General features: G+C 34.3%; 2 protein-coding genes across 2 annotated transcripts in view; one reads left to right on the top strand and one right to left on the bottom strand.

Annotated features, from left to right (window-relative positions):
- Positions 1–5,997, top strand: part of LOC135685705 (protein kinase C and casein kinase substrate in neurons protein 1) — a 9,486-nt gene extending 3,489 nt beyond the window's left edge. Inside the window, exons 2-5 of the mRNA XM_065201717.2 lie at positions 321–587; positions 991–1,327; positions 2,569–2,689; positions 4,705–5,997. Of these exons, the coding sequence (XP_065057789.2) occupies positions 321–587; positions 991–1,327; positions 2,569–2,689; positions 4,705–4,806 (827 nt within the window). The 3' untranslated portion in view covers positions 4,807–5,997. The remainder of the gene's footprint in view (positions 1–320; positions 588–990; positions 1,328–2,568; positions 2,690–4,704) is intronic.
- On the bottom strand, positions 4,705–26,563 carry LOC135685439 (uncharacterized). Its single transcript, XM_065201380.2, has 4 exons — positions 23,588–26,563; positions 20,531–20,661; positions 20,003–20,122; positions 4,705–18,269 (listed from the first exon to the last, which is right to left on the bottom strand). Exons 1-4 carry the CDS (start codon positions 23,648–23,650, stop codon positions 17,906–17,908), a joined length of 678 nt encoding a protein of 225 aa, XP_065057452.2. The 5' UTR covers positions 23,651–26,563; the 3' UTR covers positions 4,705–17,905.
- Positions 26,564–26,565: the final 2 nt, after the last annotated feature.

The raw sequence follows: 26,565 nt of genomic DNA, 5'->3' as shown, positions 1-26,565 counted from the left end.
TTTTATTCAGACATTGGTTTTTTACCTTTCCACCTTCTACGCCTAAAAAAACACTGGGGTGCAGGCTAATAGTGTCAAGCATACCTTCCTAAAGCAACTTCTTGGCATGTTTACCTAACTGCAAGCGATAAAGCACTATTAATTCAGCAATAACTCAAAGTAATGCAGTTTAAACAGTGTCAAAGGTAATATAATTGTTCTTTGATAAAACTTAGCCTCATGAAACCATCTGAGATGTATTAGACTCAAGTTTTCTTAAGTACCAACGCTCTTTTGAGTTTTCTTTATTAAATTGATGCGTAATTTATTCCCAATACTAGCTTGGAAGAAGAAATGGTTGCAGTCATTTTCAAAGGGGCTTGAGTATGGATCTGTTTTGCAGTCTGTTGTGAATGGTTTGCAAGAAAGTGAGGAAATGGCAGATATTCATTTGGCTATTCAAGGGAAAGTATTTGAAGTTTCTCAACAAATTCAAGTATGGAAAGCTGAAAGCTATCACAAAGGAATCATTGGTCTCAAGGAAACTAAGAAAGTGGATGAAGGGTTTATCAAAGCTCAAAAACCTTGGGCTAAGAAGTATGAAGATGGTGAGCTGCTTAGAATTAAATTGACATTTATTTATTTACAAAAAATTCAGAGCAAAGGTTTATTTTTCTAATATCATCTTATTTGTTGGCTCATTGGCCTGTTGGGACTTCAACGAAATTGACTTAAAAATTTAGCTGCAGCTTGAAATTGAAGCTTCAAATACAAGTTCTTTGATGGATAAGAGCAGAGACTTGCATCTGCATCCTGTTTTGAAAATTGATTCTTTTTTGAAATTTTCTTAATTGCAAAAATTGTGACAAGGAAAATTTTTGAAAGGCAATGCTAGATCATTTAGTTTGTTCATGCTATATCTAAAATATTGAGGTACCAATTTTTTTTCTCAGACATTCAGTTCAAACTAAAGGAATTTTGTTGTTATTTCTATTTTTTAAACATTTTCAGTAATAAAAGGGAAAAACAGCTACCATTTAGCTTGCCAAACTCTGGACACCTTGAAGGCACAACAGGAAGAAATTAAAGCAAACAAGGAAAGCTCAACACAAGATCAAGTTATGAAGATAGAAAATAAAGTAAAAAAAGCTGTGCAGGATAGAGAAAATGTTTTGGAAACTTATAAAGAGGCTTTGAGAGATATTGGAAATTATAACCAAAAATATAGAGAGGATATGGTTTATGAATATGACAAATTTGAAACTTTGGAAAGTAAAAGGAAGGAGTTTGTGATTGGAAAAGTTAAAGATTACAAAGAGTGTGTTGATGTATCCAACTTTCAATCAAGGTTAGTAAATTCTTAATTTTTTTCTAAAAGTAATAATATCCTTTTGCATTTTTCAAATTTAAAGTGCTAATAAGATCAACTGGGCCAGGAAAAGGGCATTAATGTTTTTCTTGTCAGGAACAAAGTAGGCTTTAAACCTGACACTGTGGTGCATGCCTCCCATCTTAGAGATATTTTATTCAGTTCATTCTTATTTTATTAGGTCCCTAAAAAGTTTGGCTTATTTTTTTCAATACCATGAATGACCCAAGCAGAAGTACTCAGCCCAAATGCTGTTGAAAGTTGCATATTTTTCAAATTTTGTAATATAATGTGTGGTCTGAAAGTACTATGAAGATAATAATTTTTTCAAGACATCACTGTGATTCAACAGCCCCTCCATATAGGGGATGGTGCATTTAGTTGTGAAATACATCAGTCATCATCAGGGATTTACTATGTATTTTAGAGTTGTGAATTCAGTTGACATGTAGGTAATTCTTGGTGTATATCAGGCCGAGCTATTTGAGGAGAGCCATAGCTCTTGCTCCCCTCCATGCCCTCCTCAAATGCCAAAGGGGAGCTACACATTGCTCTCCTAAATTATTCTAAAAAGCATTCTAAATATTCTAAAAATTATTCTATTTTTAGTTTTATAATGGACTTGTGATCTTGATTGTAGGGTTTAAGACATGCAAAAAACATTTGGGATTTTCTATCATAGCTATCTAGTCCATCACCTTTTTTTAAGGTTGATAATTAGCAATTCTAGAAGATCAGACAGTCCACATTTTCTTTCACAGTCAAATCCTGTTAAGTCATACCTTGGATAACTCAGACTCTCACTAAGTCGGACTGATTTTCAATTCCCAATAGATTTTCCTACCTTATTCAAGTCAAAAGACATACCCAAGATCAGTCAGACATTTGCTCAGCAGTCAGACCATTTCCTTACACCCCTTGAACGTCCAACTAAGTGGGACTCAACTTCAACTGTATATGACTGTTACACTGCATGTCTCAAAAGCTAGTTTAGAAAATCATATATTTAAAAAACTCCTTACAAAATAGAGGTTTTGATCAAGGACCTTTTCGATCTGTTCATGGTATTGGAGAATATTTTTTAAGTTTTACAATGTTGATCGTGAGCATAAGAGAGTCATAGTTAGACAGTTTTTGTAACAAGCAAATTGTTAAAAAAGCTTTATGACTGGTCTTGTGTTCTATTAAACATAACCGCTGTATGCTATTTTGTTTTTTAGAATCGAGAAGATATATTCAAACATGGCAGACGCATTTAACTCTGCAGATGCCTCGTCAGATTCTGAATGGTATCGATGCACATTTGGCCCAGACATGCCATTTATCACACTATCTTTTGTTGTAAGTCCTCACATTTGTACTTCACATTTGAGCTCTCACATTTATCACATATAATTTACCTGCTTTCCCTTGTCCAAATTTAACTTTCATGATTCAGTATTATCCAGACAAAACATTTGTACTGTTCGCGTGGGCTCAAAAATTAATCAATTTTGTAGAGGTGTCAGGAAACTTACTGTTAAATTCTTTTGTGTGGAGGGCACAGCACTCATGGGGCACACAGACATATTCCGAAGACAGTCTGTGACTCATGCCCCATCCCCTTCTAGGGAAAATTTTGAATTTCAATGAGTTTCTTTGGCTCTGCTGGCCTTCAGAGACCTAATTAATAGACAATTCGGTTGTTTAATTGCTTCAACCTAGATTAGTCCGTCCGCTGTCTCAAGTCACTTCCACGAGCGTACAGTTTTAGGTGCACAAGATAAGAAGAAATAGCCCTAAAAAGTGCATTCAAAGCTAAAACATAACAAAACTAGCTCTTATTATGTTTCTTCAAAAAGGGTAAAATTAAACTGATTACTTTTAACTCAAAACATTGACTTTATGTTTCTCAGGGACGCCGGGGAAGGGGGCGCAGGGGGTCAACTGCCCCTGTTGCCTTTTGATAAAAAGGGCAAGGGGGGCCAGAGTGCCTTTTTCATTAAAGTGCCCTTGAAGCCGGCTATTTCTAATAATCAGGTAGATTTATATTAAATTCTGGTTGTAGTGCCTAATTCATGACGACATTTCTCAAAACTTGTTAAAAATTTCTTATGCCAATGTTCAAGATACCTACAGAGGATCGAAATGAAATGCCAAATACAAGGGAATTAGTGGAAGTTGAGAATTATCTTTCGAATGCCCTTTTACTCGAGCCTGCCCCCTAGCCCCTTGGTCGTTCCGGCGTCGCTGATGTTTCTAGTAGGGACTTCAGGTTTCTTTTCAAGGGCCGTACATTGATTTTGACAAGAAAGTTGGGTCGGGCCTAATTTTCTTAACGGTTGCGTTTTGTTTAATAATATTTCTTTAAAGTTTGATGAAATATTTACTTCATTTTGTATCAAATGACATAATCTTATAATCATTTCTAGCACCTTTCAACTGTGTCATAGTGAATTCAAAGATATTTTAGACATCGCATTTCCTAGCCTTAGGACTGACTCTTTCCATTATTTGTTACCCCGACACCCCCTAATTTGCCCCCTGACTGTTAGTTGTGTTATATGTGTGTTTTGAGCTTGTTTAGTTGCCCCAAAGGACAAGTTTAGCGAAACAAAGGAATACATTTTATCTGGCGCTTTGGATCCCCCCCCCCCCCAAGAAGGTGCCAAATGAACACAATAGTTACAAAGAGAACAAAACCCTCATTCTACCACATCATAGGGGTAACCCTTGGAATTTACCCAAACATGTTCTTGACATATTTTTATTTAGTTTATCTGCTTGGATTGGCTTCGAAGAGCCAGTCAGTTTCGTATGTAAATCGATCCAACTTGTCCTGACACCCTCATGAAAAATTGTTATATTTGGGGCCCTGTGCTCACGTGGAGGTCAGTCTATCCTTGACATACCAGGTTAAAAAATATAAGAGCATTACCAGACTGCCAATAATGTTAGTTATGAAGGGCGTCATTTTGCTGCTGGCCCCTCCAGGCGAAAAAGGCCAGGCCGCCACTGTTTGGAATAGCTAGAGAAACCCTGCCCAAGATTGTGATTTTTATATCTCACCTCAGGATCTTAAACCGTCATAATTTTCGTATTTTTTCCAACAGAAACCCCTAACTTATTAAACTTTTACCCTTGATATGCTTGCTCCAAGCAAAATAATTTTCTCAGAAATTCCCCTCTTTTGAGTAGATTAGATCTATAGGTAATAGGACGTTGCAACCAAACTTGCCTGTAGATCTCTACTCGCTATCCAAATCATTTTTTCAAAAATTTATTGCAAACCACAATACACTGCTTATTTGAAACAATGAAGTCTGAAGCGTCTGAGTCTAAGAATCTTATTATTGATGAGCTTGTTCCGCTTCTAGGAATACGACCCTGAAGCAAGAGAAAAAGAAAAACTGCACAATCCAGAAGCCAGCCCTGCGTCAGGGCCAAAGAAAAGTAGCAAGGTATGTGTTGCTTTATAGCCACTGCAAACCTGTGAATTTGTTCAAAGTTTTGGGGTCTTTTGTTGTTAATTATTTGTATCCACGTTAACGATACTGATTATTTCAATGTCAAAGGCATCAAGTATGTTTCAGAAAGTTCATTTTCCTAGGGATGGTCCAAAGTATTGAAAAGCTTTCCTGGCTAAAGGCTAAACTTTCCCCCAAAATACCATTTTGCAAAAAAATCCGAGCTGTTGGATAACCTTTTTGTGAAATTTATACATAATACTGAGAAAATATCTCTAAGCATTGAATATGTTAAAAGTTCTTAAGAAAATAAGTTCTTTAAATTCTATTTATTTTAACTTTAATTTAGGAGTGGTATTTATTAACTTTTAAGTGGGAAGGAAACTTTTTGTTTATATTTCTATTGGAAATTGCACCCTGCTGTATATATGTAATAAGATAATAAGATTTTAAAAGCATTGGTATGGTTATATTACTGCAGAATCATATTTAAACTATTATAAGCTGATATGATCATTATATAATTTTTTTAAATCCGTTATTACTTTTTACTTGTAACGTTTAAAATTTAATGATAAAAAGTTGAATAAATACTTAACTGTTTCAAATCCAATGGACCGAACTGGAGTTTAACATTAAGCAACAGAGAATGATTACAGTAGACTGTCAATGAATAAATACCTTTCAGTATTTAGGTCAAATTGTGCAAATTGTGATACTAGCATGAAATTTTGCAATAAAGGGCAATGTGTTACACTGAAAAAGATGGGATATGAACCCCTTACTGAAAATTGCCCCCTTCGGCTATTTTAAGACTGGGGTACTTTGCCCCAGACCTTTAGAGACGGTTTTATCGTATCTCCGTATTACTTTGCTACAATAGCATGAAATTTTACAATAAGGGGCAGTTTGATACGCTAAAAAAGATTGGATATAGACCCTGACTGGAAATTGCCCCCTTGTTCTATTAGTAGGCAATTTTGAGTCAGGCAATTTTCATTTGCATAATTGTTTGATTGGCAGCCCTGACTAGCATGACATTCTCAGAGGGTTTCCTTTTAATTCAGGGGCAATATATGTCAGCTATTTAAGATTACATAAATATTGTAGCATGAATTGAATAAAGAGACTTCCGTTGGCGTGTATTTAGTCAGTACTTCATCGTTAATTACTAATGAATGTAAATAATGTTGACATTTAAAAGCACTTTTCTCAACTCAAACGCATTACTTCTAATATTGTTCTTAACCTTTTATCCATGAACTGATGGTGTCAGAAGTAGTTGTGTTCAGCTCTTTAATGTTGCTTTTTTTAAGAGGGGAATAGGGGTGTTTATCTATTTGCAGACAAGTAGATTTGGTCAAATACAGCCATTTTTCAAAACCTATGGCCTTACGTTCTTTGCCAAAAAACCAACAACTCGAAAAAGGCTGTGAAAGAATAAAAATGCGTTATCTCTAATGCCAATCAACATGTTCCAGGAGTGCCTCAACTAAGAGTCTATTTCAATTATCTAGAAGCAAAAAAAGATTTGGTCAAAACAGTCATTTTTTAAAGAATATAGGCTTACTTTTTTTAAAACAACCAACAACTTGAAAAACGCTGAAAAACAATGAAAATGCGCCAATCAACATGTGCCAGGAGTGCCTCTTCTAAGGGTCTATTTCAATTATCTAGAAGCAAAAAAAGTCTTGGTCTTAACAGTCATTTTTTAAAGAAACCAACAACTTGAAAAACGCTGAAAAAATGAAAATGCGTTATCTCTAATGCCAATCAACATGTTCCAGTAGTGCCTCAACTAAGAGTCTATTTCAACTATCTAGAGGTAAATAATATTTTGGTGAACAACAAACATTTTTCCAAACCTATGGGCTTACGTTTTTTGCTAAGAAACCAACAACTTGAAAAGCGCTGAAAAAATGAAAATGCGTTATCTCTAATGCCAATCAACATGTTCCAGTAGTGCCTCAACTAAGAGTCTATTTCAACTATCAAGAGGTAAATAATATTTTGGTGAACAACAAACATTTTTCCAAACCTATGGGCTTACGTTTTTTGCCAAAAAACCAACAACTTGGAAAACGCTGAAAAACAATGAAAATGCGTTATCTCTAATGCCAATCAACATGTTCCAGGAGTGCCTCAACTAAGAGTCTATTTCAACTATCTAGAGGTAAATAAAATTTTGGTGAACAACAAACATTTTTCCAAACCTATGGGCTTACGTTTTTTGCTAAAAAACCAACAACTTGAAAAAGGCTGTGAAAGAATAAAAATGCGTTATCTCTAATGCCAATCAACATGTTCCAGGAGTGTCTCTTCTAAGGGTCTATTTCAACTATCTAGAGGTAAATAATATTTTGGTGAACAACAAACATTTTTCCAAACCTATGGGCTTACATTTTTTGCCAAAAAACCAACAACTTGAAAAACGCTGAAAAACAATGAAAATGCGTTATCTCTAATGCCAATCAACATGTTCCAGTAGTGCCTCAACCAAGAGTCTATTTCAACTATCTAGAGGTAAATAATATTTTGGTGAACAACAAACATTTTTCCAAACCTATGGGCTTACGTTTTTTGCTAAGAAACCAACAACTTGAAAAACGCTGAAAAACAATGAAAATGCGTTATCTCTAATGCCAATCAACATGTTCCAGTAGTGCCTCAACTAAGAGTCTATTTCAACTATCTAGAGGTAAATAAAATTTTGGTGAACAACAAACATTTTTCCAAACCTATGGGCTTACGTTTTTTGCTAAAAAACCAACAACTTGAAAAAGGCTGTGAAAGAATAAAAATGCGTTATCTCTAATGCCAATCAACATGTTCCAGGAGTGCCTCAACTAAGAGTCTATTTCAATTATCTAGAAGCAAAAAAAGATTTGGTCAAAACAGTCATTTTTTAAAGAATATAGGCTTACTTTTTTTAAAACAACCAACAACTTGAAAAACGCTGAAAAACAATGAAAATGCGCCAATCAACATGTGCCAGGAGTGCCTCTTCTAAGGGTCTATTTCAATTATCTAGAAGCAAAAAAAGTCTTGGTCTTAACAGTCATTTTTTAAAGAAACCAACAACTTTAAAAACGCTGAAAAAATGAAAATGCGTTATCTCTAATGCCAATCAACATGTTCCAGTAGTGCCTCAACTAAGAGTCTATTTCAACTATCTAGAGGTAAATAATATTTTGGTGAACAACAAACATTTTTCCAAACCTATGGGCTTACGTTTTTTGCTAAGAAACCAACAACTTGAAAAACGCTGAAAAAATGAAAATGCGTTATCTCTAATGCCAATCAACATGTTCCAGGAGTGCCTCTTCTAAGGGTCTATTTCAACTATCTAGAGGTAAATAATATTTTGGTGAACAACAAACATTTTTCCAAACCTATGGGCTTACATTTTTTGCCAAAAAACCAACAACTTGAAAAACGCTGAAAAACAATGAAAATGCGTTATCTCTAATGCCAATCAACATGTTCCAGTAGTGCCTCAACCAAGAGTCTATTTCAACTATCTAGAGGTAAATAATATTTTGGTGAACAACAAACATTTTTCCAAACCTATGGGTTTACGTTTTTTGCTAAGAAACCAACAACTTGAAAAACGCTGAAAAACAATGAAAATGCGTTATCTCTAATGCCAATCAACATGTTCCAGTAGTGCCTCAACTAAGAGTCTATTTCAACTATCTAGAGGTAAATAATATTTTGGTGAACAACAAACATTTTTCCAAACCTATGGGCTTACGTTTTTTGCTAAGAAACCAACAACTTGAAAAACGCTGAAAAACAATGAAAATGCGTTATCTCTAATGCCAATCAACATGTTCCAGTAGTGCCTCAACTAAGAGTCTATTTCAACTATCTAGAGGTAAATAATATTTTGGTGAACAACAAACATTTTTCCATACCAAAGGGCTTACGTTTTTTGCCAAAAAACCAACAACTTGAAAAACGCTGAAAAAATGAAAATGCGTTATCTCTAATGCCAATCAACATGTTCCAGGAGTGTCTCTTCTAAGGGTCTATTTCAACTATCTAGAGGTAAATAATATTTTGGTGAACAACAAACATTTTTCCAAACCTATGGGCTTACATTTTTTGCCAAAAAACCAACAACTTGAAAAACGCTGAAAAACAATGAAAATGCGTTATCTCTAATGCCAATCAACATGTTCCAGTAGTGCCTCAACCAAGAGTCTATTTCAACTATCTAGAGGTAAATAATATTTTGGTGAACAACAAACATTTTTCCAAACCTATGGGCTTACGTTTTTTGCTAAGAAACCAACAACTTGAAAAACGCTGAAAAACAATGAAAATGCGTTATCTCTAATGCCAATCAACATGTTCCAGTAGTGCCTCAACTAAGAGTCTATTTCAACTATCTAGAGGTAAATAAAATTTTGGTGAACAACAAACATTTTTCCAAACCTATGGGCTTACGTTTTTTGCTAAAAAACCAACAACTTGAAAAAGGCTGTGAAAGAATAAAAATGCGTTATCTCTAATGCCAATCAACATGTTCCAGGAGTGCCTCAACTAAGAGTCTATTTCAATTATCTAGAAGCAAAAAAAGATTTGGTCAAAACAGTCATTTTTTAAAGAATATAGGCTTACTTTTTTTAAAACAACCAACAACTTGAAAAACGCTGAAAAACAATGAAAATGCGCCAATCAACATGTGCCAGGAGTGCCTCTTCTAAGGGTCTATTTCAATTATCTAGAAGCAAAAAAAGTCTTGGTCTTAACAGTCATTTTTTAAAGAAACCAACAACTTTAAAAACGCTGAAAAAATGAAAATGCGTTATCTCTAATGCCAATCAACATGTTCCAGTAGTGCCTCAACTAAGAGTCTATTTCAACTATCTAGAGGTAAATAATATTTTGGTGAACAACAAACATTTTTCCAAACCTATGGGCTTACGTTTTTTGCTAAGAAACCAACAACTTGAAAAACGCTGAAAAAATGAAAATGCGTTATCTCTAATGCCAATCAACATGTTCCAGGAGTGCCTCTTCTAAGGGTCTATTTCAACTATCTAGAGGTAAATAATATTTTGGTGAACAACAAACATTTTTCCAAACCTATGGGCTTACATTTTTTGCCAAAAAACCAACAACTTGAAAAACGCTGAAAAACAATGAAAATGCGTTATCTCTAATGCCAATCAACATGTTCCAGTAGTGCCTCAACCAAGAGTCTATTTCAACTATCTAGAGGTAAATAATATTTTGGTGAACAACAAACATTTTTCCAAACCTATGGGTTTACGTTTTTTGCTAAGAAACCAACAACTTGAAAAACGCTGAAAAACAATGAAAATGCGTTATCTCTAATGCCAATCAACATGTTCCAGTAGTGCCTCAACTAAGAGTCTATTTCAACTATCTAGAGGTAAATAATATTTTGGTGAACAACAAACATTTTTCCAAACCTATGGGCTTACGTTTTTTGCTAAGAAACCAACAACTTGAAAAACGCTGAAAAAATGAAAATGCGTTATCTCTAATGCCAATCAACATGTTCCAGGAGTGCCTCAACTAAGAGTCTATTTCAACTATCTAGAGGTAAGAAATATTTTGGTCAACAACAAACATTTTTCCATACCAAAGGGCTTACGTTTTTTGCCAAAAAACCAACAACTTGAAAAACGCTGAAAAACAATGAAAATGCGTTATCTCTAATGCCAATCAACATGTGCCAGGAGTGCCTCTTCTAAGGGTCTATTTCAATTATCTAGAGTCAAAAAAAGATTTGGTCTAAACAGTAATTTTTTAAAGACTGAATGCAGTGAATCCTAACCTCTATTCTGATCCCAAACAATGAACTTGCAGCAGCTGGGAAGAGACAGATGGCGAAGGTGGTGACTGCAATTTCAAACTATCTTGGATAGTCGATTTTGTTGTAACACAACATAATGGCTCTGTGCACAGCGAGGTGGATGTAAGGGGTATATCCGCTTTTTACATCATTATCTGCAAACCCGCTACTTTCTTTACGTTCAAAACTCGTTCGATTGCTCTCATTGACGGTATTTAACAAATCTGCAGCTCTCTTTTTAATCCAGTATCCGTTACATCTTTCAATGAGAATCCAAATTCCGCTCCACATAATCGTAGAAATCCGACATCAGCAAGAATCACTGGATCCGCAAATCCGTAGGAAAAATATAAATTGCTGCGCCTGATCGCAGAGGCAGACTAACAGAAGAGTTGCCACATCAACAATTGAGGTAGGCATTGAAGGTATTGGGGTAGTTAGAATTTTAACATTGGAATCTAAATTCGTAAATTGAATTTCCTTAAAGAAAGGCTGGACAACCTTGATCTAGAGGCAAGTAAAGTTTTGGTCTAAAACAGTCATTTTTCAAAGCATATGGGCTGTCCTTTTTTTGCCATAAACTAAGAAGTTTAAACACGCTATCAAACAATGAAAAATAACATCTAAAGCACTTTTTTGGAAACGCCAGGAAGTAAAAAATGCTTTGGGCAATAAAAATATCTTCATTTCCATCTATTTCAACACAGAGAAAACAGGTCTGGTATGAAATAAGTATTTTAAAAAAGACGACTCCTCATGAAAAAGTAAGGCTAAAGGCTTAGAAAAATCTTCAAAATTTTCAAAATATTTCTGTTGTGAAACAGCTTGATTTTAAAAAATTTTATCACCAAAAAATAATAAAAAAATTATCGATTCAAATTAAAGTGGTATCATTGAAGAAATGACGACTTTTTGAAAGGGTCAATTTTGATGAAAAAGTAAGGCTATAGGCTTAGAAAAATCATCAAAATTTTCGGGAACTTTTTCTATCAAAAATAGCTTTAATTGAATCCATTTGATCGCCGAAAAAAAATTAAACTCAGGATTGAATTCAAAGTGGTATCCTTGAAAAGATAACGACTTTTCGAAAGGGTAACTTTTGATGAAAAAGTAAGGCTATAGGCTTAGAAAAATCGTGAAAATTTTCGAGAATTTTCTGTTGTAAAGCAGCTTGATTTTCAAACATTTTATCACAAAAAAATAATGAAAAAAACTATCGCTTCAAATTGAAGTGGTATCATTGAAAAAATGACGACTTTTTGAAAGGGTCAATTTTGATGAAAAAGTAAAGCTATAGGCTTAGGAAAGTCGTGAAAATTTTCGAAAATTTTCTGTTGTAAAGCAGTTTGATTTTCAAACATTTTATCACAAAAAAATAATGAAAAAAAATATCGATTCAAATTGAAGTGGTATCATTGAAGAAATGACGACTTTTTGAAAGGGTCAATTTTGATGAAAAAGTAAGGCTATAGGCTTAGAAAAATCATCAAAATTTTCGGGAACTTTTTCTATCAAAAATAGCTTTAATTGAATCCATTTGATCGCCGAAAAAAAATTAAACTCAGGATTGAATTCAAAGTGGTATCCTTGAAAAGATAACGACTTTTCGAAAGGGTAAGTTTTGATGAAAAAGTAAGGCTATAGGCTTAGAAAAATCGTGAAAATTTTCGAAAATTTTATGTTGTAAAGCAGCTTGATTTTCAAACATTTTATCACAAAAAAATAATGAAAAAAACTATCGATTCAAATTGAAGTGGTTTCATTAAAAAAATGACGACTTTTTGAAAGGGTCAATTTTGATGAAAAAGTAAGGCTATAGGCTTAGAGAAATCATCAAAATTTTCGGGAACTTTTTCTATCAAAAATAGCTTTAATTGAATCCATTTGATCGCCGAAAAAAATCAAACTCAGGATTGAATTCAAAGTGGTATCCTTGAAAAGATAACGACTTTTCGAAAAGGTAAGTTTTGATGAAAAAGTAAGGCTATAGGCTTAGAAAAATCGTGAAAATTTTCGAAAATTTTCTGTTGTAAAGCAGCTTGATTTTCAAACATTTTATCACAAAAAAATAATGAAAAAAACTATCGCTTCAAATTGAAGTGGTATCATTGAAAAAATGACGACTTTTTGAAAGGGTCAATTTTGATGAAAAAGTAAGGCTATAGGCTTAAAGAAATCAACAAAATTTTCGGGAATTTTTTCTATCAAAAATAGCTTTAATTGAATCTATTTGATTGCCAAAAAAAATCAAACTCAGGATTGAATTCAAAGAGGTATCCTTGAAAAGATAACGACTTTTCGAAAGGGTAAGTTTTGATGAAAAAGTAAGGCTATAGACTTAGAGAAATCATCAAAATTTTCGGGAACTTTTTCTATCAAAAATAGCTTTAATTGAATCCATTTGATCGCCGAAAAAAAATTAAACTCAGGATTGAATTCAAAGTGGTATCCTTGAAAAGATAACGACTTTTCGAAAGAGTAAGTTTTGATGAAAAAGTAAGGCTATAGGCTTAGAAAAATCGTGAAAGTTTTCGAAAATTTTCTGTTGCAAAACAGCGTGATTTTCAAACATATTTTCACAAAAAAATAATAAAAAAACTATTGATTCAATTTGAAGTGGTATTATTGAAAAAAATGCCTTTTAGAAGGGGTCAATTTTGATGAAAAAGTAAGGCTATAGGCTTAGAAAAATCGTGAAAATTTTCGAAAATTTTCTGTTGTAAAGCAGCTTGATTTTCAAACATTTTATCACAAAAAATAATGAAAAAAACTATCGATTCAAATTGAAGTGGTATCATTGAAGAAATTACGACTTTTTGAAAGGGTCAATTTTGATGAAAAAGTAAGGCTATAGGCTTAGAAAAATCGTGAAAATTTTCGGGAACTTTTTCTATCAAAAATAGCTTTAATTGAATCCATTTGATCGCCGAAAAAAATCAAACTTAGGATTGAATTCAAAGTGGTATCCTTGAAAAGATAACGACTTTTCGAAAAGGTAAGTTTTGATGAAAAAGTAAGGCTATAGGCTTAGAAAAATCGTGAAAATTTTCGAAAATTTTCTGTTGTAAAGCAGCTTGATTTTCAAACATTTTATCACAAAAAAATAATGAAAAAAACTATCGCTTCAAATTGAAGTGGTATCATTGAAGAAATGACGACTTTTTGAAAGGGTCAATTTTGATGAAAAAGTAAAGCTATAGGCTTAGGAAAGTCGTGAAAATTTTCGAAAATTTTCTGTTGTAAAACAGTTTGATTTTCAAACATTTTATCACAAAAAAATAATGAAAAAAAATATCGATTCAAATTGAAGTGGTATCATTGAAGAAATGACGACTTTTTGAAAGGGTCAATTTTAATGAAAAAGTAAGGCTATAGGCTTAAAGAAATCATCAAAATTTTCGGGAACTTTTTCTATCAAAAATAGCTTTAATTGAATCTATTTGATTGCCAAAAAAAACCAAACTCAGGATTGAATTCAAAGAGGTATCCTTGAAAAGATAACGACTTTTCGAAAGGGTAAGTTTTGATGAAAAAGTAAGGCTATATAGGCTTAGAGAAATCATCAAAATTTTCGGAAACTTTTTCTATCAAAAATAGCTTTAATTGAATCCATTTGATCGCCGAAAAAAAATTAAACTCAGGATTGAATTCAAAGTGGTATCCTTGAAAAGATAACGACTTTTCGAAAGAGTAAGTTTTGATGAAAAAGTAAGGCTATAGGCTTAGAAAAATCGTGAAAATTTTCGAAAATTTTCTGTTGCAAAACAGCGTGATTTTCAAACATATTTTCACAAAAAAATAATAAAAAAACTATTGATTCAATTTGAAGTGGTATTATTGAAAAAAATGCCTTTTAGAAGGGGTCAATTTTGATGAAAAAGTAAGGCTATAGGCTTAGGAAAGTCGTGAAAATTTTCGAATTTTTCTGTTGTAAAGCGGCTTGATTTTCAAACATTTTATCACAAAAAATAATGAAAAAAACTATTGATTCAAATTGAAATGGTATCATTGAAGAAATGACGACTTTTTGAAAGGATCAATTTTGATGAAAAAGTAAGGCTATAGGCTTAGAAAAATCGTGAAAATTTTCGGGAAATTTTTCTATCAAAAATAGCTTTGATTGAATCCATTTGATCGCCGAAAAAAATCAAACTCAGGATTGAATAAAAAGTGGTATCCTTAAAAAGATAACGACTTTTTGAAAGGGTAAGTTTTGATGAAAAAGTAAGGCTATAGGCTTAAAAAAATCGTAAAAATTTTCAGAAATTTTCTGTTGTGAAACAGCTTGATTTTAAAACATTTTATCACCAAAAAATAATAAAAAAATTATCGATTCAAATTAAAGTGGTATCATTGAAGAAATGACGACTTTTTCAAAGGGTCAATTTTGATGAAAAAGTAAGGCTATAGGCTTAGAAAAATCATCAAAATTTTCGGGAACTTTTTCTATCAAAAATAGCTTTAATTGAATCCTTTTGATCGCCGAAAAAAATCAAACTCAGGATTGAATTCAAAGTGGTATCCTTGAAAAGATAACGACTTTTCGAAAGGGTAAGTTTTGATGAAAAAGTAAGGCTATAGGCTTAGAAAAATCGTGAAAATTTTCGAAAATTTTCTGTTGTAAAGCAGCTTGATTTTCAAACATTTTATCACAAAAAAATAATGAAAAAAACTATCGATTCAAATTGAAGTGGTATCATTGAAGAAATGACGACTTTTTGAAAGGGTCAATTTTGATGAAAAAGTAAGGCTATAGGCTTAGAAAAGTCGTGAAAATTTTCGAAAATTTTCTTTTGTAAAGCAGCTTGATTTTCAAACATTTTATCACAAAAAAATAATGAAAAAAAATATCGATTCAAATTGAAGTGGTATCATTGAAGAAATGACGACTTTTTGAAAGGGTCAATTTTAATGAAAAAGTAAGGCTATAGGCTTAGAGAAATCATCAAAATTTTCGGGAACTTTTTCTATCAAAAATAGCTTTAATTGAATCCATTTGATCGCCGAAAAAAATCAAACTCAGGATTGAATTCAAAGTGGTATCCTTGAAAAGATAACGACTTTCGAAAGGGTAAGTTTTGATGAAAAAGTAAGGCTATAGGCTTAGAAAAATCGTGAAAATTTTCGAAAATTTTATGTTGTAAAGCAGCTTGATTTTCAAACATTTTATCACAAAAAAATAATGAAAAAAACTATCGATTCAAATTGAAGTGGTTTCATTAAAAAAATGACGACTTTTTGAAAGGGTCAATTTTGATGAAAAAGTAAGGCTATAGGCTTAGAGAAATCATCAAAATTTTCGGGAACTTTTTCTATCAAAAATAGCTTTAATTGAATCCATTTGATCGCCGAAAAAAAATTAAACTCAGGATTGAATTCAAAGTGGTATCCTTGAAAAGACAACGACTTTTCGAAAGGGTAAGTTTTGATGAAAAAGTAAGGCTATAGGCTTAGAAAAATCGTAAAAATTTTCAAAAATTTTCTGTTGTAAAGCAGCTCGATTTTCAAAAATTTTATCACAAAAAAATAATGAAAAAAACTATCGATTCAAATTGAAGTGGTATCATTGAAGAAATTACGACTTTTTGAAAGGGTCAATTTTGATGAAAAAGTAAGGCTTAGAAAAATCGTCAAAATTTTCAAAAATTTTTTCTTGTAAAACAGCTTCATTTTTAAACACTTTATCACCAAAAAAAATTTTTCGATTCAAATTGAAGTGGTATCATTGAAGAAATGACGACTTTTTGAAAGGGTCAATTTTGATGAAAAAGTAAGGCTATAGGCTTACAAAAATCGTCAAAATTTTCGAAAATCTTTTGTTGTAAAGCAGTTTTAATTGGATCCATTTGATTGCCGAAAAAATATCAAACTAAAGATTGAAATTAAAGTGGTATCTTTGAAAAAATGACGACTTTTTGAAAGGGTCAATTTTGATGAAAAAATAAAGTCGTCAAAATTTTCGAAACTTTCTTTCTCAAAAACAGCTTATTTTGAAATACTCTGTCCTCTAAAAACAAAGTAAAACTTAGCACTAAATTCTTAGGTCGTAGTTATAAGAAAATGGCGACTTTTTCAATATGTCATTTTTGATGAAAAAGTAAGAGAGTAGGCTTAGAAAAATGATTAAAAATTGCACACCAGATTGCTATACCATTTTTTAAAAGTAAAACATTTGTTTGGATGAGTCAAACTTTTATAAAAAAATAAATTTTGATAAACATATTCTTAATTTGTTTTCTCTTAACAGAAATCTGCTTTTATTTGATGATAATAAACAAAAATTGAAATCAGGTCTGAAATGATTGTAAGATCTTTGGAAAAAATACACCATTAGCATATTTGTGTAGTTATGTGTAGGTTTTCTTTACTCCGTTTTGCATTCCCACCCTTTCCAATATTCCTGATTCTCTAAGAATCCCGTCTTTCTTCGATCGATTAGTCCTTCCTTTCTGATAATCCGGTTTTGACGAGAGAGAGTCCATTGATTTTTTAAAATTTAGTATAGTTTTATTCCGTTTTCATTTGATGTCTCAGCCAATCAGGATCAACTTTCTAAGCAGCTTTCGTAATCGTCGAGGTTCTTCGTAATTCGCATGAAAATTTCAACCTACTTTCCAAAAGCACGTTAAAAAATTAAGTAAACCCACAGCGGGTATACAAAAGAGATTACGTTATTTCATTTATTTACAAGCAAAGAAAATTTCGTTTCATTTACACAGTGCCATTTTTCCATGCCTATAAGCTTACTTTTTTGCCATAAATCAACTGGTAGAAAAACACTCAAATAACAGTCTAGATACCATTCATAAGAACCTTCAGGCTCAGCACCCAGTCTTAAAGAATATTATTAGAATATTGCTTAGCCTCTTTTTTCAGCAGTTGCCTATTCGTAAGTTGGTTTCTGTTTGAAAACAATGTTCCCCTGTTGAATACTTAAGAGTATATTCAGGCTCTAAACGAAAGTTTTTCAAGTGAATGACCTGAAATAAGAGTTTAGATCCCGGAGCGTTTCCTCTTGTGCCTGAAATAGATTCGATCATTATAAAAAAAACTGCGTTATTTTGGTGTCATGCAGGCTGCCCAATGGTCAATTATCAACACAGGGTATCGAGGCACGTTTGAATGTCAATTTTTTAGCATCGGCTATATAGCTCAGGCAAGGACAAAACGTATTGTATCCTTTTAAACAGAAAATGTATTTAAATTCCTGCATGATCTACATTGAATTGTATTTATCTTGGTCTACATATAATCTGCATTTCCAGCGCATTATCACTACTATTATACGGCAACAGTAGTTCTGTTGAAAGACAACAGCCTTGTTAGCATGTTTTTTTGTGATGTTTGGGCAATCGCCGATTTGATGCCCTCGAACCATTTGCAAAGCCCCGGCCATGGTGAAAAATCGAATAACAGTGGCTCTAGAAACGATATCGTAATGGCGGTGTATACGTCAGCAAGCGTCAGTTCATTGTTAACCAGATACTTTGTGTTGTTGTTGTTGTTGTTGAGATAGTGCTTTTCTAGCACATCAAAATGTTCTATTATTTCACTTTTGCCATGTGTCACTAGATGGATGCTTTCAAATTCGCCGATAGAGTGGCTCTCGTGAAGTCTAGGCGCAGCAAAATCGTAGAAGACTGATCTAAAACGTGAAGGATATGCTTTCCCTCAGTGGCGGATTCAATGGCAAAATTATCAATGCATTGGGGCAATATCCTTCTTAAAGACATTCGAATAAAATGTCCAACTTCAGAGCTGTCGTTAGCTATTCTGCTCAAGGGGGGCGTCCAGGTTCCAAATGGGTTAATCATCCCTTATTTGTAGACAAGTTTCAAAATTCCCCGACAAAACACCCCTTGATGGTGAAAACTCCTCTGGTTTAAAACGAAATGGCTCGAAGGGGGTTCGATCTTTCCTTTGTCACAATCATCAAAGTATTGATAACCGCAACAAGCTCCTTTTCATTTCACGCAACAATGCACGAATATTTTAATCCAAAAGCCAAGAAAAGATGCTAGTGAACGTGATGAAATCCTACCAATTAATATGAAACTTTGATAAGCTAAACTCAGCCAAACAGCCAAGCAACTAATTTTTTAAAAAACCTCATCTTAAATTTTCTAAGCAAAAATAATTGCAATCTTTCATTTGAAGATTAACTCGATAATCACTTTTTGACATCGAGCACGTTTCCATCATCAAAACAAGAAATCTATAATTCGACTGGATTTCTTTTCTTCCTTATTCAGAATCTTTAATCCAGGCTGTTGCCACAGAAACACAAAAGGATTTTTTATTTCTAGTGAAATATCTGTTAACCGAAGTCCTGATTGAATATGATTTGTGGTTAAGGTTTTAAGCACAGTTATCAGATCACTAAATGCAAGCTTTTAAGGAACAGTGAGGATTTTATCTTTGAATTTCCAGACAGCGATAACCTATGATTGTGAAAACTGTCCTACACGACAGTCTATAGTTTCCTTTCTGTTTGTCGTGCGTTATCCGGGTAGAGGGTAACAGACGATCTGCAAATAATGTGGGCTTTTTCGACAGATCTCTATTTCGGCTATCAAAAATTGCCCAACATATACATCATCAGAATTTATGCTCGGCACCTTTCAAGGCCGAGCACAAACAGCTTTCCTGGGGCCTGGGACAAGAGGAAAGATACATCCCGCGATGACGTTATCATAACTGTATATAGTTATTATTGTTTTTGTTATTTCTAGGAACTTTGCGTTAACTCTTGGGCCCCTCTCAGCTCAGACCCTAGGGCAATATGGCCCGACCACCCTCCTGGCTGGTCTGCACCTTCCTACCGCAGTTTATGCTATTGCTGTTGAGTCACACGATTGTTTGTTACACAAGCTCAAACTATCATTTTAATGACGTTTTTGTCTAAAGTACTTTAAAAGAAGTTCCTTAGACTGAAGCAAATATTATAGCTGTTTAAGCTGGCACAAAAAACCCAGAGAGACTGGCGAGCATCATTCGCAGCCTGGATCATAAAGGCAATTATTATAGTCCAGAAGACCAAGCACATGATGGTAAATGTTTTAAGCCTCCACTTAAAGCCCTCATAGCTAGAAAAATTGGCGTTGCTTCATTCCAAATGTGGAGATGATAGCAGATGATTCTGGATAAGTAGCTATTGCCTCGTATTTGGGAATCAACCTCGTTCATGATTAAGTGTTTTGTAGATACAGTCCTAGGGTGCTTAAGTGGCCGAGCCAGTTTATGTGACAGATTTCTGCTCCTAAAAGCCGACTGACCCTACCTAACGCCTTGTCATGAACATCTTCTCTATTCCGTAGACATCTCTATTGAAAATGTTGGCATTTCAAGAAAATCATTTCTATGATTGAAGTACCTTACCTTGCAAGTGATGCAGATGCCCACATCAATACACTTTCGACTTTAGCACGATCTTCTAAAGTTTTACCACACATTGCAAAGTTAGCATGAGTCTCAGCCAGGTACAATAGTATTGGGACTCTGCAATGGAAATTTATGTTTCAATTAGTTACTGACATGCAAAGCACCAAGTGATTGCGACTTTCTTAAAAGACTCATGATCAATTCTGGTCTTTATCATTTTTTGATCGGGTAATAAATCTGTACAATTTTCTTTGGTCTGACTTAGTCGTAATAAGAATGATACATCTAAACGAAGATGTTTTGAGACCGTTACTGATAATTATTTCAATGATATTCCAACGACTTTGTTAATTTTCTAGTTATATCACAACATTTACACGGACAGCGATAATTCGGTTATTGTTATTATTCAGTCATTTGAAGCTGTAAATTATTGAACGTACCAGTTATAATTTGCGTATGTATAGCAAATAATAAACATAAATCATGGAAACACACAATTATACAAATCAATTGAAAACTTACGTTCCCAAGACGATGTTGTCCGAGTCTTCTAGAAATGGAACAATGCCAGATGGGTTCTTTCTTAGAAGACTAGCTTTTGTCTCTTCTTTGTTCCCTGTGTCTAGATCGTAGTAACAGCAACTGATGTTTGACTACAATGTAAAAGAGGAATTTTGAAATTTTGGCCTAAATCAAGGGACCATAGCTAATTGTTTCCTTTGAAGTATGCTTATGTATGCATCGTCATAAATTACAACATTACACTACTGTCTAGAAAAAACATCTTCGTATATGGCGAAATTTTATTGCTACGAAATCGAGCAAATGAATTGCATTCGGAACATGACGTTACCCCAGACATACTGTGATTCGTTTTGCCAGTAAGTATAAGTAATCCTTTAAAAGAAATAGTGATCTGAATAAAGTAATTTTAATTTACAAGGTTACTCTGTAATAAGAACAAGACGGCGACGTGATTTATACGACAATAAGCTTTCGATTCATGAAATTAGAGACACCATAGCCCCATGAAAAGATTGACGTAGAGACAAAAGTCTTCTTGGGATTGTTGATGAGCAAAGACAAGGCTTTTAATTTGAAACTGCAATGGACACATCCCTTGGAGACCAAATGGATCAAGCAGTAAGCTTTGGTTGACCTGGCTTTAATTAGTTAGAATCGAAAAACATAACTGATCAAGGCATGGAATGACGTAACTGATGTTTAGGACGCAAGCATGGAAGCTTTCAAGACAACATTTGATGGGTGATCTTGTAGCGTGTAAACTAATAAAAAAGTTATTAAAACCTTTTTTAATCCGATTTCTTTTTACAACAAGACCGATTTGCATTGGATGCGAAAATTAAAACCATTGTCCATTGGTCACAAGAATTGCATAAATCTGTACTCCTTAATAGTCTTTGCATTGCAACTTGCTATTTTTTCAAACTGCTGTTTAGATGTAGACAAAACAGACACTACAAAAATTTAAAGAATATATCTTAATTCCTCCTTTGACGTCATACGTAGTTTGGTTCATAAATTACATAATTTTGAAAGTGAAGTCACTGTTAGTGGCAGGAGCAGAAGGGGTGGGTGGGTGTGATTATGAGTGAAGATAAAAACATATAGTTTCTAGACATCATATCGGCCAAAAATTCAGACAGAAGGGGCCGAGGGGCAAATCACTCTACAAAAATCTCGTACGCCTTTCGTGAAAATCATATTGTTTAAGCTGAAAAACCCACAGAAATCCTGGGAAAATCTCGTATGATATTTGCAAGAGTGAGTTGCCCCTTGGAAAGAGCCAGGTAAAGTCCGAAGAATTCAATTTTGATTAAAGAAATGCTTGGACGCAACGCACTTTGTCAAAGACTCAATTTTGTAATTTTCCCGAGAGTGGTGAGGATTTGTTACAGAAAGGCTTCATGCTATGACAAGAAAAGTGCTAATGACAGATCTGGATTTCAACGATAGACAAGAAAACACATCAAGCTTTGGTACCAATCCAAAAATGGACTGTAGTACTAATGAGAAATCTCTGAGACCGAGGACTGTTCACCCAAAATGCGTACGCGATTTTCTACACCAATAGGATTTTTAGGATTTTTTGGGACTTTTCTCGAAAGCAAAAAAATTTTTGACTAAGTTGCAAATGATTTTTTCCGAAGTTGCACAAGATTTTTGTGAATAAATTACCCCTCGTCTGAGACGGAATACCAAGAATGGGTTGTAGTCAAGTAAAATCTAACTAACAGCAAGTTGAGTTGGAATAGCTGTCCACCCTGCCGATAATTGCATACGGATTAGGACGAGGCGTACTAAAGAAAGAACGGGGACTTTAGGACACTCATGGTACTACGATTTATCAATGTCGACCTCTTCCTTCGAACCTTCTTAGATGTCGTTGTCTTGTTTGTCTTTTTTGACCCTTTTTGTTTCCTTTGGGTTGGTTTAAATCCAAATCAAAAAGATTCATTCTCTTGAAAAATTGTATTAATGGAAACTACCAGGCGATATGACAATAAAGACCAAAGGAAGCCAACAAAAATTACAATACCAGAAAGATGCCGGTATATTGTATACCAAATGTCGTATAAACGAAACATTTTTTGGCATTCATCTCCGATGAAAAGTTTTTTTAAATAAAGCTGTAAGATCCTCGGATTTCTATTATACTTCTTTTCAGCACCAAGTTGATCGCTTGGCGAAAAGCTGATGGCCCATACAAAAGTTTTGTGACATTTCATACACTTAAAAAAATACCAAAAGTGCGACTGAAAAAAGGTGTTGTGGGGAAGATCTTTCCCATTCACAGAGTGCGAATTGCCTGTCGTTTCGATATTTCATGCATTTTTAAACAGTAATCACAAATTAAACCTATTTTAATTTGGGGAAAATTGTTTAATTCAAGGCAATTCAGGCGGACTCGTTATGAAAGGCATTGTGCCCAGTGACGTAAGAATCGGGGGACAACAGGGAAACGCATGTGCTCAACAGCTTCAAGGAAAAACCATTTTTGCATCAATATTTTCTTTACAAATTTTGGAACACTGTATCCTTGTCCGAGACATAATGACCCTTCATACCCGTGCTGTAACCCTCAATTTTTTGAAATAACGATTCTCGTTGTGCCCTTTTCCTGGGTATGTTTCTATTTTTCTGGACCACATGCCGACGTCGTTCATAATCTACGAGACGCTTTTTATTGTGGCTGCATTTTTCTATCGCAAATTGTAGAGAGATCCGTTGGTCAGAAGACCACTACAGCTACACGACAAGCTTTCATCAATTTTCTGTATTGTTGTTTTCTGTTGCCGCTTTAATATACATTTTATTTTGCAAACTTGCAGAAATTTTGCTTACATTTCCATCCAACTTTATAAGTTTATAGCATTTACCGATTTTGGGCATTTTTTGAACTCGGGATAGTTTCGATCAATTTGATATCCTTCAGGATGATGTTGACATTCAAGATTGCGGAAACAAGTAGGCCATTGTCTTGGATAATAAGCCGTTTGCAAATTATGGAAAAAAGAAGAGAAATATATCAACAAAATGCAAAATAAAAATACCTACCGACTCTAAATAAAAACGTATCGCCCTCAGTTCGGTCGAGGACATAGAAGCGTAGAGGATCATCTTTTTGCCAGGTCGCTACGACTGAAATGTCATCGTTGCAAAAGCGAAATGCTACATCTGCCTGATCTCCATCTAGCGTAAGAACAACTAGCTTTGTTTGTACAGGTGACAATATCGTTTCTTTTTTAGGCTGGAAACAGACACTTATTTCGGCAAACAAATTTGGTATTCTCTTACAATATTCTCGTGCTCTCTGTACATGCGGTAATCAATCAGAACAACCAGCTGGAAATAAGAACTATTTGTCAGTCGTAATATATCCACTTATTGTGTTTAATACTTGTTGACAAGATTCGTCAGTTCACTAGAACGAAAAAACTGCTGTGAGGGCTCTCCGTAGCTTCTTAGCTCAATCTGTGTTTCCTTTGAAAGTATTTAGGAAGATTTGCAAATAATATTTATCATGGCAACAAGGAACCTCGAGACTTACACGGCACGACCATTCAAAACAATGCATTGCAGCTTATAACACAAGTTAGACGGACTCATTATCCTGAACAACAGTTTCCTGACGCCTTTTGTACTTTTCTCGTAATTCAAAGCCATGCAAATGTAATGCCAATTAGGTCGCTCAATTAATACGCTTGCTTGACCATGGCTCTTTTGTGTGCAGAAAAAAGAATTTCACCAATGGGAAGTGCTCTTGGTTCGAAGAAATCTGTTGTTTCAACGCGGGAGATTAATGGCCGTAGAGTTGTTAAGTGATGACGTCACGAGAATCTTTTTAGAAATTTTGAGTTTTCAATCCCTTAACCTGAAAGAGCATCGTGAATTGCTTCTAAATATGCAAAATCAGTTAAAGGTGTTACAATTTGCATAGACATGGCCAGATTAAAATTAGAAAAATCAGGCCAGATTAACAAAGTCAGAAAAATCAGGCCAGACTATAATACCATGTGGTCAAATTTTAAAAATTCTAAAAATAGTTTTTTGTGTCGTCACACCTATGAGTTATGAACTCTATGGCAGCAACTGTACAATTAACATCGCAATAAGTAATCTTAACAACAATTCCCTTTCTTAAATGCGAATCCATTAAATACCAAAGAAGGCTGCTCTTCATTTATTTCTATTCAAGTTCTCTACATCATATACTATTCCGAGGGTCCACCAAAGTCTCCTATATCTTTGGCAAAAATCCTTTTATTTTCGAGTAAAATCCCCAAAAACTACTCTATAACTTCCAAATAGATTCCAAATGCAGTTATATGCCAATTCTTGATGCATTTAAACATATTAACGTTCCAATCACGTCATGCAGTACGGCGTATGGTCATAAATTTAATTCTTTCCAGCGTTTTCTCTTTCGACGTATGCACCAAGATGCGGCTTTGTGTCACCCCAACCTCCATTAGTGCCACCCATCTGGTAATCAATCAAACAAAACGCAGTTTGCTGTTTTCTAAGTGCTTAAATTACATGTTCAGTATCATTAACAGCAGTTTGAGAAGAAAAGCCAAGTACATTGTTATACAATCGATAGCTTTAAAATGCCGGAAAAAGGCAGAGGCAAATTAGATAGATAAATGCTGCAAAGGGCAAATTATATTGAAAAATGCTTCAAAGGGCGTGACATGCTGATTCTGTGTTCAACAATCACCTTCAGTCGTAAAGCAGTGAAGCTGGGCAGGGGCTTAGCCAATAAATGTGGAAGGGGGTTTGTGCCAAGAATATGGGTAAATACCAAAAATATATAGATTCAAAGTTTATTTTCAATTGCTCCGATGTTTTAACTTTGAATATACATAGCGAAAAACAACTCCGTCTACACTGTGCACTGCATTGCAATATAAAAACTGTCTATGTATTCTCAAATGACTCAGACCTATACTGGAAGCAGTTTGGCCACGTTTTAATATTACTTTCAGTCACACCTTAGAAATACCCCTTTGTTTGGCAAATCTTGGGGGTTTGCACCCACTCCCTAACAATTTTCTTTCAGCGTTCAACAAATCTACTTTCGCCCTTGATGTTAGAGTAGGGTGCAGGCCTTGGTACCAGAGCCCCGTGACACCGACGATAAAGTATTGTATACTGCTGCGGTGGCAAAGAATCCTCGCTCAAAAAATATTTCTTTACCTAGCTTTGAGTCATAATTCTGCGACTAAATAATAGAGACTCTGGCATCCAGGGTACAGATATAGAAACTTTCATCACAAACGTTTGTAAAGTAACCCCTTCTCAGGAACTAACGCCACTTCTCGAAGTCTATAAAACACAAAAAAGAATGATCTTTTAGCACATCACTTAGAATACTAATGCTGTATCGCATGGAAAAATCTTATTTCATGTCCACAAGAGGTCGCCCCCTACTCTCTTTGCTAGGTTCTTATAGCACCTAAGCATTCAAAGGGCAAATTTTGGTTGTGCAGTTGACTAAAAAGGGCAACTCAGAAGGCTGCAAAGGGGCATGTGCCCCCCTGTGCCCACCGGTTGCTACGTCTTTATTATTGAGGAAAATCATATAAATTTCTTCCCATATTCATAGGTTAATCCTATCCAATCTAATCTTCTATCACCCCCTATCCATTATTACTGGGTACGCAGGACAAAAAGCAAATAATTTGCAAACCTGAAATATTATAGAAAATCAATTCATACAAATGCCACACAAGTATTTGATGAAGTTACCTTCAGCTTTCGTTAACCCTTGAAGGCCCTTGTAGCAGCTACAGGTACAATTCTTTTATGCAATCAACCGTTTTCTTCACACAGCTAACCCTAATTATTTTGATACGTCTATCTATTAATTTAGAAGAGATAGTGCAAATCCCCCTCCTTTTGGAACCCCAAGACAACTGGATTAGTGCGATGTCGAAAGCAATTCCAACTTCCAAGACGGTTTTTATCTATATTTCAGTGCACCTACAACTTACTTCAGGGATTCAACAAACTTTATCATTCCTTTACCCAAA

Source organism: Rhopilema esculentum, chromosome 15, assembly GCF_057945365.1.
Source record: "Rhopilema esculentum isolate cy_ngs chromosome 15, ASM5794536v1, whole genome shotgun sequence".
NCBI lineage: Eukaryota > Metazoa > Cnidaria > Scyphozoa > Rhizostomeae > Rhizostomatidae > Rhopilema > Rhopilema esculentum.
Note: the sequence above shows the minus strand (reverse complement) of the source record. Positions and strands in the feature narration are given on the sequence as shown.